General features: G+C 45.6%; 1 protein-coding gene across 3 annotated transcripts in view; it reads right to left on the bottom strand.

Moving 5' to 3' along the window:
- The window catches only part of LOC148034450 (Translation elongation factor EF1B/ribosomal protein S6 family protein), a 48,398-nt gene extending 34,268 nt beyond the window's left edge, over positions 1–14,130 (bottom strand). Inside the window, exon 1 of one of the 3 annotated variants that reach the window (XR_015691079.1) lies at positions 13,823–14,130. Coding sequence is in view for 2 of the 3 variants with exons in the window: in XM_087679385.1 (XP_087535511.1) it covers positions 13,823–14,113 (291 nt within the window). In the remaining variant the exon portion in view is untranslated. The remainder of the gene's footprint in view (positions 1–13,822) is intronic. The other 2 variants (XM_087679385.1, XM_087679386.1) reach the window with 2 other exon arrangements.
- Positions 14,131–14,639: the final 509 nt, after the last annotated feature.

Here is a 14,639-nt window from a genome sequence, read left to right as displayed (position 1 = left end):
TATCCACAAATTCACTGTGTGGGCTGCCTATTTCAGCCCATATACAAGGATTCTACCTTCCAAGAAGACACTTTGATGAAGTACAAAAACAGCCCTATAATCAAGACCATGTACAAGCAAAAGGTAGCTTGCAATAGGCATGTAGAAGTAGGAGAGAAGAAGGAAATCCTGTTGCCCTTATCGGCCCTGTTATTGGCTTCTTATTTCAGCCCAAGCATGTACATAGAGCAATCAAGATGATCTCTTGATACCCCTTCCACAATGCTTATGCAACATCAATTTGCATCAAGCATATTACTATCAAGTAAGACCAATGGCTGATCATGAATCATCAAGAAGAGAAGGATAAGTGCTGCTGCCCACAATTCTTTGTTTGGGCTGAAATATTCAGCCCACTTTCTTCACATAAACAAGTCAAGAAGGCTCCTTGACACTCCTCTCTTTAGGTTTCCACAATGGTACATTGCAATAAGCTTCCAAGAGCAAGAATGAGTCCTTTGTATCAAGATTAATCAATAAAGCAAGAAAATGAACTTCAGCCCTTCAGATTTCAGGATTGGAAGATCAACAGCAATCCCTATTCAACTCTTAAAGGACTCAAGAGAGTGAATTTAATGTCTCTCTTGACATGGCAGATCAAACTCAGCATATAGAGGAATTCACAGGTCACACCTAGTCTTTCCTTAAGACTCATCATAGAGCTTTTTTATGTATGGGCTGCTGCCCTTTAAATACACAGTTCAGCCCTGTTTTACACAACCAAGAGTGGCCTTCCATTTTCGTCAAAGCACGGAAAGAGTAGCACTTACATGTCAAGTGGAGTCTTCTACAGTTACTTTGTGGTTGCATGGCTTTCTCTCCCTTTGTTGTGGTAGTGAAGGAGCTCTTTTCTCCCCCAACCAAGATGCGCCCTGTTCAGTCTAAGATCTGCCCGCAAAATGCGGCGCAGATCACGTTGCCCTTCTTGACTTCTTTCTTGATTATTTTACGTCTCATTAGTTACACAAGTAAGGTATAAGACATATGCAATGTCCTATGCTCACAAAGATAGTAAACTTAAGTGATTCTTCTTTCTAATGAGCTTGTGAGTCATGTTTCTAGAATAACTTCATTATTGACATATGTAGTCAAGGCCTCATCCAAGCCATATGATTGTCCATATTCATATATACCATGTCATATGCAACATGACTTGCAAAACTCGTAGCACCTTCATGTAATGCAAGGAAAGTTAAGAGTAAGTGACAAAATTCAATCATCTTGTCAAGGACCCATGATAAATTTATTGCATTTTAAGACAAAGAACCCCCATCTTTATTCCACCATGCCATATGCTAGTGGTCTTGGGTTTTTAAGATTTATTGCACTAGGCAAGTCTCCATGCAGCATGTCTAGATTACAAATGACTAAGTAATATATGTAAAGGATAAAAGTTTTATGTTTAGACCATGGGCAAAGAATCCCATGACAGCGGCTCCCACTCCTCAAGGGCCCCCTCGATCCCTAAATCTCGGTGTGTCATGGGCCCAACTACAGGAGACTGACCGTCACTCTCCATCTGCTAAAGACTCAGTTACATCCACCAGCGGAAGCTCCACTGGGGTGGCCGGTGGAAGGGAAGACTTGGAATCATAAGAAGAATCTCCATCAAGAGGCTTTGGCTCCAAAGGAATTGTCTCGAGAGCCCAAATCTCCCCTGGATCTCCAAGGACAAGGTACTCCTCACCCCCCTCAACGGCTGGAACTTCCACGAACCGCACATCTCGGCTCGTGTTGACATCCCGCTTGACGGGATCAAACAAACGATAACCTTGGGACTGGGAGCTGTAGCCAACAAAAACCTGTCGTCAGGAAGCCGCCTCAAACTTGTCACACTGCATCTTCGAGATGTGCACATAGGTGTCACACCCAAAGATCCTGAAATAAGAGACATCATGCTTAGTCCCAAAGTAAGCCTCAAAAGGTTTCATCCTATCAACGGCTGAAGTGGGAGATCGATTGAGAATGTTGATTGCAGTAGCCATTGCCTCGGCCCACAAAAACTGAGGTGTCTGTTGGTGCTCCATCATGGTGCGCGCCATCTGAATCACACTTCGGTTCTTCCGCTTCAAAATGCCATTCTCTTGAGGAGTGTTGGTGTTAGCAAACTCCTGGTGAATGCCCCTATCTGCACAAAAACGAGCAAACTCATTAGACACAAATTCACCACCCTTGTCTGAGCGCAAGGACTTCAGTCTCTGGCCAGATCAGTTCTCCTCAAAGAGAAGCCAATCCTTGAACTAGGAGAAAGCCTCCGACTTCAACGCCAAGAAATAGGCCATGTCATCCTGCTATAGTCATCTACGATCAACATGAAGTACAAGCTTCCCTTCAGGGACTCGATCCTCATTGGGCCACAAAGATCCGTAGATAGTAGCTCCATAGGTGAAATAGACCGCCTCGAAGCTTTGTTGGGAATCGCATCCCGATGTAGTTTCCCACGAATGCAGGAGACACATGGCTGTTGGCTCACCACTATGTCCGACAAACCTCGAACAAACGATCCTCACAATGCCTTCCGAAGGTACTTATAGTTCAAGTGGCCAAACCGAGAATGCCATAGCTCGGACTGTGTCTGAGAGGTAAGAAGAGAGGTAATAGCTGTAGAAGACTTCAATTTATAAACGTCGTTCTCCTCATACCCTAAAGAGAGAACCTTCCTTGATCCACAATCAAGAACTCGAACAGCATTATGTCAAACTCCACCAAGAGACCAAGAAAACAAATCTTATGGACCGAAAGCAAATGATACCCTAAACTTGGCACATGCAACACCTCGGAAGTGTGGGTACCATCACGTCCATCTGGAATTAGTTGCATCTCACCCCGTGTAGCAATAGACACAGAAGAGCTGTCTCCAATGAGAATCTATCCACACGATCGCAAATGGGTAACACCAAGGGGAGGAGTCATGTGCCAAGAGGCACCACTATCCACCATCCACTCTCGAGCCTAGGGAGGTGTCATCGTAGCATCAGAAGTCTTCGGTGCAGGGTCCTCAATGACCGTTGAATGTAGAAAAGCAGCTGCTGAGAGTGCAACCACTGCTCCAGAATCCTCATGGTCCTTCTTCTTGGTGTTCTTCTTGTCTTTGTCAAGGGGCAATCTTTCTTCCAATGACCGGTCTTATCACAAATATGGCAGGTCGATTCCTTCTCCTTGTCCTTCTTGGATTTGTTATCCTCCTTCTTCTTTTGGTCCTTCCCCTTCTTGTAAGAGGCTTGACCAACCAATGCCTCCGATTTGGAAGTATTTTGTCCCTTCAATTGTTCCTCTTGGTCCAAGACCATAGAAACCAGCTATTCCCATCGAAGAGTCAACTCCCGCCTTGATGCAATAAGAGCGGAATAAAAAGTACCGAATCATGGCGGCAACTGGAACAATAAAGTGATCGCCATGTCTTCAGAGGAAATAGGCTTCCCCGCATTTTGAACCTACATTTGAAGCTGCTGAAGCTTGTTGATGTGTTCTCGAAGCAAAGAAGACTTATTCACGGGCAAGGTCCGCATCTGCACCTCCATAAAAACCCTCTTCATCAGGGTCATCCGGTTATACATCTAGTCGAGCTCTAGTCAAATCTCTCGAGCCACCGTTGAGTGCTCGATGTGAGCTATCATGACTGTAGTACAAGACAAAAAGAAAAGAACGAATCTTGGCATTCAGTTTGTCCCAATGAGACTGGGCCTTGGTCAACTCCGCACGAGCATTGGAAGAGAGTTTGGACTCATCTCTCACCAAGGGCCGGTTAATCTCCTCCATCACAAGCTCCGCCAAATCATAAGACTCCAAAATGGCCAACATCATCACACGCCAAATGCGGTAATTGTCACCATCAAGCTTCTGATTTGATAGAAGAGTCGGTAGGACAAGCACCTTCATGTCCATGATCGCCTAGAACTCCAAGTCAGTCTCGGTAGACATGTTCACCTGCAATGCCTGCACAAACACAAAAGCAACCCCCTCTAACTGTGAAAACGCAGCCTGTTAGGGCTCTTTCCTCCGCTTCTCGAACCTTCTTCAGCCGCCGAAGGCGATAAAAAGGTAAAATCTGCAAAATGGAAGGCCTAAAACACAGCCTTTCTCGCCTTCCTCCCCTTGAAACAGCAACAACGTTTAGCAAATTCACCAATTGGACTCCTTTCCCGCACGCCCACACTCGCTCCAGCCTTGTTCCGATGCGCAGCCCTCTTGCTCACCCTCAAATGCTGGAAACACAGCCTTGTGTCGTGCTGAAATCTCCTCTTCAAGTAGGTTCTTCAATCAATCAGTCCGTCTTCACCGCTCTGATACCATGTCAAAGTGCAGCAATGCAGAAGCGTGGGACCAAGACTGAGAGAGTGAGCACAGAGAGGAGAGAGAGAGAGGAGACAGTGAAACGCAGAAAATCTGCAGTGTAGAATGCTGTATAGGAATGCACAAATATACACGGGTGCAAAGAGAATATATGCATATGCCCTCCTCTACAATGACACCCCATGTGCACACCTCGAGGACAGCAAGGCCTGATCACGATCTGATCGCCACGAACTGCTAAGAGTACCTGTGAATAACTAAGAGTGTGCCAAAAGACTCGCTATAAATAGCCAAGAAAAAATAGTGTCCAGCATCAGGTTGGCTGCATTAAATGCAGTCGACTGCATTAAAAAATGCCAAGAAACCTGTCCGACTGCTCAGCCTCTGTCCGGACTGAACAGTCCGCTGCCACGTGGCAACTGCGACAGCCGACATGGCTCCTGCTCTGCTGACGTGGCACCTGTGACTGCTGACGTGGCACTCCGGCCATACTGCTCTGCAACACTGCTGTCCAGGGAATAATATCTCTAACACCTATAATCTGGCTGACCTGCAAGTGGCCAGCCAAAACTAGCCGACTGGCCCTATAATCTGGCCGACCTGCAGTACATGCCCTAAAATGGGCCGACCTGCCACCTCAAAAAGAAATGCCAGCACGCACAAGTGCTGAATGAACTAACACAACTCTATCTCCTCCCAGACTCTGACAGAAGCTCACAAGCAGGAGATGACAGGTTGACATGCAAAATAGGCAAGCTAACACCCCCTCTCATATCTTGGGAGAGTCTAAAGCATAGTTACCTGGAACGGGAACGGGAACGGGAACCCCTGGAACGGGGGGAACGGCACATGTCTTAAGTGCCCCAAATATGTCCTGCATGACCCAAATTGCCCCAAAGAATGTCCCTCTAATTGCCCCAATACCCGTCAATGCATGAAATTGACCCAAATGTCCCAAAATTGACTCGATTACCCCCATAGCTCCAAATTGCCTTGAATTGGCCCAATTATCCCAATTTCCCTTGAAATTAGACAATATAAATGGATGAATACCTTGGAATTGAGGATCGGCTGAAATTTGATTCTGATTTGCAAGAGTTGATAATGCATCAAATTTGAACTTTGCATGGACTCCTAATTAGCTTGTGGGTTGTCTTGACACTTTGAATCTTCAACCCGAGAGAGAGAGAGAGAGAGAGAGATTAGTGTGTGCACATTAGGCAATGGAGATGGGTGAATATGTGGTAGAAGGACTTGTTAGCAGAGTATTTGTCAGCTCATGTGTGAGTCTGAGCTTGATCTGGGCTGGGCATTTTTATTAGGTATTTTAGGTATTTTTTTGGTATGGCATTTTATGCCAATGGAGCATTTTATGCACCAGTCGGCCAACATTAATGCTGTCCGACCAGCATTATTGCTCCCCACTTTTTCAGCCTATTTATACTCAGTGCTCCTCAATCATCATCACCTTCACCATTTGCAGACTCTGTGGAGAGAGGAGCCAGTGCCAGTGCCAGTGCCCACGCAGCCAGTGACTCACTGTTGTATGCGACTGTCTCGTGTTCAGATATATGGATTCCATTTCCCATGCATACATCTGAGTTCTCATCTGTATCGTGTTCTTTTCTTTTCTCTTTTTGTCTTGTGTTTCAGCAGTTTATTTCAGCACATGTTTATGCTTCCACCGTTGCTCCACTTCTGACAGGACTATGACCCAAGCAAAAAAAAAAAAAAAAAACATCAATTTTCAATAAACAGGCCTGGAACGGCCGTTCCAAACAGGGAACAGCAGGGGGAACGGCAAGGAACGTTCCCTGGCCAAACGCGTTAGGCCGTTCCTATAGGCTGGAACGGCCGTTCCCTGTTTCTATGGTCTAAAGACCTAACAACCGCATATGATGAAGCAAAAAAGCCTTGGGTAAAGGCTTCGTGAAGAGATCAGCCGCATTGTCCGTCGTGGGACAGTAGGCCACCACCACCTCCGAAGCCACAATCTGCCCTCAAACATAGTGGTACTAAACCTCAATGTGCTTCATGCGAGCATGTAACACTGGGTTCTTGGCCAGAGCTAGGGCACTCTGGTTGTCCACACATAGCTCTGTAGGTCGTGTCTGTGAAAAGCCAATCTCTGCCAACATACGACAAAGCCAAACTACCTCCATAGCGGGGTAGAACATAAGGCCCAATACTCAGCCTCTGTAGAAGAAAGGGCCATAATAGGTTGCTTCTTGTTGCTCCAAGCAATAGCACCCGATCCAAGGGAGAAGACATATCCTGTAGTGGATCATCTCGAATCCACATCACTTGCCCAATCTCAGTCACTCCATCCAAAAAGAGTGACTCCCGCTCCATACATGATCCTGTAGGATCGAGTCCCTTGTAAATACCAAAGAGCACGCAAGGCAGCCCTCCAATGATCCTGTGTAGGAGTCATCATGAAAGAAGCCAACAAAGCCACCACAAAAGAAATATCCGATCATGTGGGGGTAAGCCAGATAAGAGAGCCAACAAGACACTTGTAACGGGTAGCATCTATAAGGGGAACTCCATCTGCCACAAGCTTGGACTCAAGGTCCATGGGGCAAGAAATGGGCCAACACTCCGCCATATGAAACTCCAAAAGAAACTCGAAGAGGTATCTGTGCTCGGAAATGAAAATGCCTTGCGCCATCTAATAGATCACCAATCCAAGAAAGAAGTGTAGGATCCAAAGATTCATCAAGTCAAACTCTTACTCCAAAATGGCCAGAGTATGATCCACCTCCTAAGTGTCACTCCATGTAATGATCATATCATCAACATACAAAATAACCAAAAATGCATCAACCACCCTTAACCTTGTAGTATAGGTTGGGGTAATGATCATTGCGATGGAAACCACTCTACACAAAGAAGCGGCCAATCCTCCGGTACCAAGCTCTAGGAGCCTACTTCAAGCAAAGGGCCTTCCACAATCTATAGACATGATCCTCCTTCCTTGCACAAGAATACCTGGAGGTTGGGACACATAGATCTCCTCCTCAAGGAGGCCATTCAAGAAGGCTAACTTGACATCCATCTGATAAACAGGCCACCGGTGTTGGGCTGCAAGTGCCAAAATAGCCAGAATAGTAGACATCCGAGACGTCTGAAGAAGGCTCCGCCTCTGATAGCAATGTCCCTAGAAGACTCCTGAGGGGAGGCTGAAGGGGTGGAAGAACTCGATGAAGAAGTCACATCTGCCAAAGGTGGAAAGGGAGCCAGGGTAGAGGGTAAAGGAGGAGGAAGAGGAGGGGGAGGGGGAGGGGGAGGGGGAGGGGGAGGAGCCAAAGAAGAAGAAGGGGTGCTAAGAGGCAACCTAGAAGGAAGAAGAGGTACTAAAGGTGGGGGAGGGTCAAGCGATGATGAAGTTGCACCTAGAAGAGAACCATCAATTGGATCCTCGCAAGCCATAGCCTCATCAAAGATCACATCCCTGCTCACCTTAATCTTCCATGTCATCAAGACGTAGAGCTAATATCCCTTCGTGGTTGTGCTATAGCCCACAAAGATGAGCTTCCTCAACTTCAAGTCGAGCTTCATCTGCCTCTTGTTCTTGTCCGCATGGGCAAATGCATCACATTCGAAGATAAGAAAATGAGACACGGAAGGCTTCTTCCCAAAGAAAGCCTCATATGGAGTCATGTCCTATAAAGCAAAAGTCGGAGATCGGTTGCAAATATGAAGCGCGATAGCCACCACCTCACCCCAAAGAGACTGAGGAAGACTCCAATGCTCCAACATCAAACAAGCCATCTCCAGCATGGTCAAATTCACACGCTCCACCACACCATTCTCCGATGGCGTACTCGAATGGGAATACTCCACCTGAATGCCATGGTCCCTGCAAATTTGAGAAAAGAGGTGAGAAGTAAACTCGTCACCATGATCAGCTCGTACGCCACGAACTTGGAAGTAGATTGCATCTCCGCAAACACCTTCCACTTGTAGATGCGGGAGTACGCCTCGCTCTTGCACTCTAGAAAGTAAGGCCACACATAACGATTGAAATCATCAACAATCAGCATCAAATACTTGGGCTTCCCAAGGGAGGCCGTGCCCATAGGTCTGCAAAGATCAATATGCACCAACTCTAGAAGTGAAGAAGCCCTCTGAGAAGCAACTTGTGGGTGAGGCAGCCTATGCTGCTTGCCCCTCAAGTAGCTAGGGCATAAAATGTGAAGAGGAGGTAAATCAAGATATCCCTCCACCGGCTTCTTCCAAAAAGCCCACCGGATCACATCAAGATAAAGATGCGCCCATAATGAGCATGCCAAAGCAGCCCAAGCTCGTGGGAAGACCGTGCGGCTAAGACTGTGAGCTTGTAGAGCCCACCCTCCTATGTACCTCTCCAAAGAGCTGCACCTATAGAAGCATCCTCCACAGTAACTACATCTTGGGTAAAAATGACTCGGGTACCTAGCTGTGTGTAAGACCATGGACAAACAATAGGTTAAAGCCCAAATCCAGTACATAAAGAGCTCTGGCAGAAGAAGACTGCCTATCAAAGAATAGAGGTAAAGTCAACACACCTTGAATAGGAACAATAGAGTTGTCACCAATAGTGACTCTGCCCCCTCTAGAATGGATGTCCTAAAGCTAATCCATCCTAAAGGTCATGTGAGAAGAAGCGTCACTATCCACGAGCCAAGGCTTCACCTAAGTGGTAGAGGTGAGGGTTGTACCCTCGTCAACAAATACACGCATAAAGACGGACTCTGTCGTGGTTGGGGTTGCCTTCGAATCTTTCTCCTTGGGCTTCAAATGGGGGTACTTCTGCCAACGCTCGTCCTCAAGATGAGTGTCCTTTGCACAGTGTGGACACTTAGGCTTCTTCTCCTTTGAATCCTTCTTGTCCTCTTCTAACTTTGTCCTTGGCCTTCTACTTCTTCCCGCCACCTATACTTGCAGTAAAAGCCTTGGTGGAGCCAAAACCACAGGTCCCCCACCTCTCTGAGTCACTCGTCATGCTCCAAGACAAGCGATGAAAGCTCCTCCCATAAGAGTTTGTCGTGCGTCCTCGAGGTAATGAGACTAGTGTAGAAAACATCAAACCGGGGAGATGGCAGCTCAATCAAGAGAATCATCGCCATATCCTCAGAAGAGATCGTACGTCCAAGAGAGGCAAGCTCACCTCTCATCCTCCATCTTCGTGATGTGCTCCTTCATGGAAGAAGAATCATCAAGACTGAGCATCCATAATTTCTTCTCAAGGGAAATCTTGTGGGTGAACGTCTTGTGTTGATACAAAGACATAAGCTTCATCCACACTTCCACCACGGTCTTCAACCTGTGAACATGTACAAGAACAGAATCCTCTAAACTCATGAAGAGAAACAATCGAGCTCAAGATTTGAGCCAATCCCATAAGGCTGCACAGTCCATGGAAAGTTGAAACCCCATCATCAAGGTCCTCCTCGAGACGAGCAATGGGTTAAGAAACAAGCTCCCACAAGTCAAAGGTGTCGAGGAAACACTCCACCTTACAAGACCATAGTGAGTAGTTGAAACCATCCAATTTGACTTCCTTGGGTAAAGAAGGGAGTATAGGCACCTAAATAGAGGGAATCAGAGAAGGCATACAAACTTCCAATGGAGGCTTTTTCGATGGAGCCTTCACTATAGATGGAACCCTCAAAGATACATGGACAAAAGGACGGGTTCAAGAAGACTCCTCTCGTTGTCAATCACAAAGCTCTCGATATTCCCATCTCCACTCAGAGGAGTGTCGAGAAAAAAGCTCCTCCTCTAAGTCATCAAAGCCCAAGAACTGATAAAAACATCTTCCGAATCTACAATCACCAAGCAATCTGCAACACAAGACAAAAAGAGATTGTGCCGATTGCACAAAAACTGTCACCAACCACCACAAATGCTACCACCTTGGCCCAGGAGGTGCCACCTCAGCAAAACGCAAAGTGGAAGGTTGGAGGTCGAGGACTAGTGTCCTCCTCTATAAGAAATCTCTCCATGCTCTCAGGTAGGCAATGATATCATGTGAGTGTGCAATGGAAGAAGAAACACGACACACAAAGAGAGAGAGAGAGAGAGAGAGAGAGCAGAAAATGAAGGAAGAAATACTACACTGACTGAAATGAATGTTGAATACAAGGATGTGGACAAATCAGTCCCTGCATGCAGCTCGGAGCATAAATGAGGATACCAGATCAAGCTGAGATAAACTACAGCACTGATGTCGGAGAGGAACGGGAGATGGAGTGCTGAAATCTATAGAAGAAGAATACAATGAGTGATTGGGGGGTTGCTATATATAGCCCTCACCCCCAAATCTAGCTGCCCTACTGGCAGCCAACCAAAACTCGCCAACTAGCCCTAAATATGGCCAACCTACAAGTCGACCAGCCAAAACTAGCCAACTAGCCCTATAATCTAGCCGACCTACAATAAATGCCCTAAAATGGGCTAACCTACCACCTGGAAAAGAAATGCCAACACACATAAGTCCCGAATGAACTGACTGAGCTTCTCTGTCTCCTACCAGACTCTGCCAGAAGCTCACAAGCAGGAGATGACAAACTGACATGCTAAAGTAGGTAGGCTAACAGCCACCGCCAAGGTGCCTCAAAGAGAATCTAATGTTGATGGCAATTGTACTAGAATCTAAAGATAGAGAAGAATCGTAGCACCTCTCTGTGTCTGTCAACAATGCCTCATAGTAGCATACATAACCGTCCTATCAAAGATGCCTCTATGTGTACATGACCATGGATTCCCCACCTTTGGCCAAACTGCCAAAGTACCCTCAAGTGAGCTTGAACAAGAGTCAATCCTGCTCTCTTTCATCAAGAAACAACCCATCATGAACTTGGAAGCTAATGCTAACTCCAAGATTTCAAAATCTGTCAAACTTCATTAAATGTATTAGAAAGTCTCTTTCTAGAATCTATGCACCTATATGCATGTATAGATGAGACTCACCTATACTACAAAGCAACAAGAGGTGCTACCAAGCCCTTCCCTCAATCAGAAGAAGATGACCCCTTCCACACCTTGGCCAAAGGATTTGAGTCAAAGTCAAATGAGGATAACTTGACAAAGGAGTCCATATTCTACTTCTTCTCCTCCTCCGTGCTCAAAGTTGCTAAGTCTTTGCAATCCTTGCGTAAATGTCCCTTTCTACCATAGTAATAACGCTGCACCTTCAACTTCTTCCACTCACCTCTCTCAAAAGTTGCAAGTGCCTTATTGGAGCCACCATACTGCAATGGAAACCTCCCCTATAACCGCAATGACACCTCATGCTCAAGCAACATTAAGGATCTATATATAAAGCTCAATGGTGTCGATCACATCTGGACTTGCAAAGCATTACCTACTCCATCAAACTCTGGAGGGAGCTCATCAGCACAATCCCCACAAGATGGGTCTCTAGAGCTGCATATGATGAAGTTGATTATGTATCTGTGTGACATGAAGTACAAATGGTTGAATAGTATCTTTGGGCTCAAACTTAAACCACTAAAGCTAACCATAGAGGGTAATGGCACGCATGGTCAAGGCAGACTCATACAACATCTGAAGCTTCACTCATATCGTCGAAGCTGTCATACACAAGGTATCAACAGGTAGAACCTCTTTAGAGATACATCGAAGAATAGCAAAATATGCACAAGCATCGTCAAAATCCTATATAAGCACAGATTCCTTGTGGTCATCCTAGTCCCAATCATCTTGAAGAGAAGTGGGAGGCTAAGGATGCTCAATAACTCCAAAAGCAACATGTCACAAGTTCTTTTGCACAAGCCATACTTTCATAACAATGCTCCAAGTTAAGTAATCAAGGTCGTGAAGTTTATCATTAGTAGAATAGCAAGGAGGAGCCATCTAGAGAGAATAGAAAGAGAAGATGAGAGAGAGAGAGAGAGAGAGAGAGAGACAGTACAGCCAAACACAGCATAGACTGCACTATCAAGAGTTCACACGCAGTGTCAAGGATAATTGACTAGTGAAATCTGCAAAAATCGGGAAGAAACAACTAGTCAAAGACAAAAAAAACCTGAATACCATGTCACCTAGTCTATAGGAGCACAAGATGTTGCAAACACAAATGCTACACATCAAAACGCAGACAAACCAGCATTGAATGCATCACCAAAATTAAAATAATGCCAAAAATGAAAAACACACGGAGCAACATAAAAATGCAAATAATTTAAGGCTGAAAACAAGTGGAAAATCCCCAAAGGCTAGTCACCCAAATGCAACAAGTAGAGGAAAGTAGGTCAGCACCAAAAAACCATGAGGCCAGACTGTCCACAACATAAAAAAGCACTCACAGCCCGAATACAAACATCTGATACCATGTTAGACCCCCAATCTCAAAATCTGATACCATGTTAGAAGTGGATGCAACAATGAAAGCATAGAAGACTCCTATAATAGACTGCACAACATGAGTGAAAAGAGAAAACGGAAGAAAACAAGAGAACGGTGTAAAGGGAGAGGGAGAACTCAAAGAGATGCTCAAGAAATGGAACCCATATACCAAACACGAGATAGTCACTACAACAGTGAGTCACTAGCTGCATGCACACTGATACCGGCTCCCTCTCTCCAACAAGGCCTGCACTAGAATCTATAGATGATGAATGAATGACTGTAGAGGATGGAGCCTGAATATATGGGCCAAAAATAATGCAATAAATGCATCAGGTCAGCCCGTAATAATGCCATAAATCACATAATAATGACCAGTAAAAAATGCCTAAAAGCATCTATAATGTTTGGCCTAGTGAATTACATGCCCAAGCTCACTCCTGAGCTAACTAGACTGCTAACAGCAGTAGGGAGGCTACTATTTACAACAAGCCCACCAAATCTGGTAGACCAACCCAAAAATCGGCCAATGGGCTGCAGTCAATCTGCTACAATACTATTGCCTCAGCTGAACCACCCCCAGCCAGTGTGAATGCAGCCAAAAAAGGCAAAAATCTGAATGCACCAAACTGGATCATTGACTAGCAACGTGACCACACTAAAAATGAAATGCAAGGGCTGTCAGAGCTTCAATGTCTCTGTCAAACTGTGATGAAGCTCACAACCAAGAGATGACCAGCATAAAATACAAGAAATGCTAGCAGGTCCCCGTATCTTACCTTATGATGGCAATATGGATCCTTTTTTTCGGGGGAAAGGAAGGGAGGGAGGGAGGGAGGGAGGGAGGGAGGGGGGTTGTTTTTTTGAACACATCAGAAAACTGTGGGTCAACATTAACCATCATCTTCACATAGCTCTACGGTGATATAAGCACAGAGTTGAAAGGCATTTGATGAGCATTGCTAAGACATCCTGAGTAATTGCAACGTCAAGGAAAGGTCGAAGGAGGCCTGCGGTTTTCAAACGCATTAAGAATGCAGCGAAATGCAGGCCATGTAGCAAATCGACAGACAAATGCCTTCTACAACGTTTCCTTGCAAGCCAAAGATTGACATGGAAGGGAGGGTGGGGGAACCTGATTGAATCGCTCACTGAACTTCTTGATGGTGAAGGCGAGGTGGATGGTCCCGAAAGCTTTGACGTCAGTGACCACGCCTCCTCGCCCGCACACCAGGCCACCCAAGCTCTTCAGAGTGCTCACCACACTTCGCATGTCCAGCGAGGGCCTCAGCAGCAGCACGCAGTCATAGAGAGGCATGTCTGCAGACCTGCTGATCTCTCCTAACTCGTGACAGCAAGCTAGCCAGTCTCCACTGACGTTGATACATAAACCTTCTTGTAATTCCCAATGGTTTATAAAATTCATATCTAACCTAAAAAGATTTTGAAATGCGTATTCACTGTTACATAATCGAGTGTATATACATCGCTATCAATAAGTAGCGTAAAGGGAGGGCCCCTAAAAGGAAAACCCACCCCACCCCTATTGAGTAACAATTACTAGGCGCTCCTCACCTAGACTCGCCCCGGCGCGAAGTGCCGGGGCGGGCACGATTTTTTGGGGGAGGGGGTGCTGGACGCGTGGCACCCGTCCCTGCGTTCTCTTTTTTTTTTGGGGGGAGGTGGGGGGTTGCCACGTGGCACCTACCCCCCATCTCTCCGTAACTAATAGTATAGATGTAAAAAGATTGCTTTTTTAAAGCTTCCTAACATTCTAATATAAACATTTTCAAATTATAAATGAGTTTAATGTGAGTAAAATGATTGAGCCATGTAAATTTGTTTATATTTTGACTTTTGTAAAACCTTAAAGCAATGCATCCTTGAGTGTCACTCTATTAGCCCCTCGTTGTCATTTTTACGAACCCTTCATTTATAATTAGGATACTTGA

This window comes from Lygodium microphyllum, chromosome 6, assembly GCF_053477565.2.
Source record: "Lygodium microphyllum isolate KBCC chromosome 6, Lygodium_microphyllum_v1.1.10, whole genome shotgun sequence".
Taxonomy (NCBI): domain Eukaryota; kingdom Viridiplantae; phylum Streptophyta; class Polypodiopsida; order Schizaeales; family Lygodiaceae; genus Lygodium; species Lygodium microphyllum.
The sequence above is the reverse complement of the archived record's forward strand: the minus strand, read 5'-3'. Positions and strand labels throughout refer to the sequence as shown.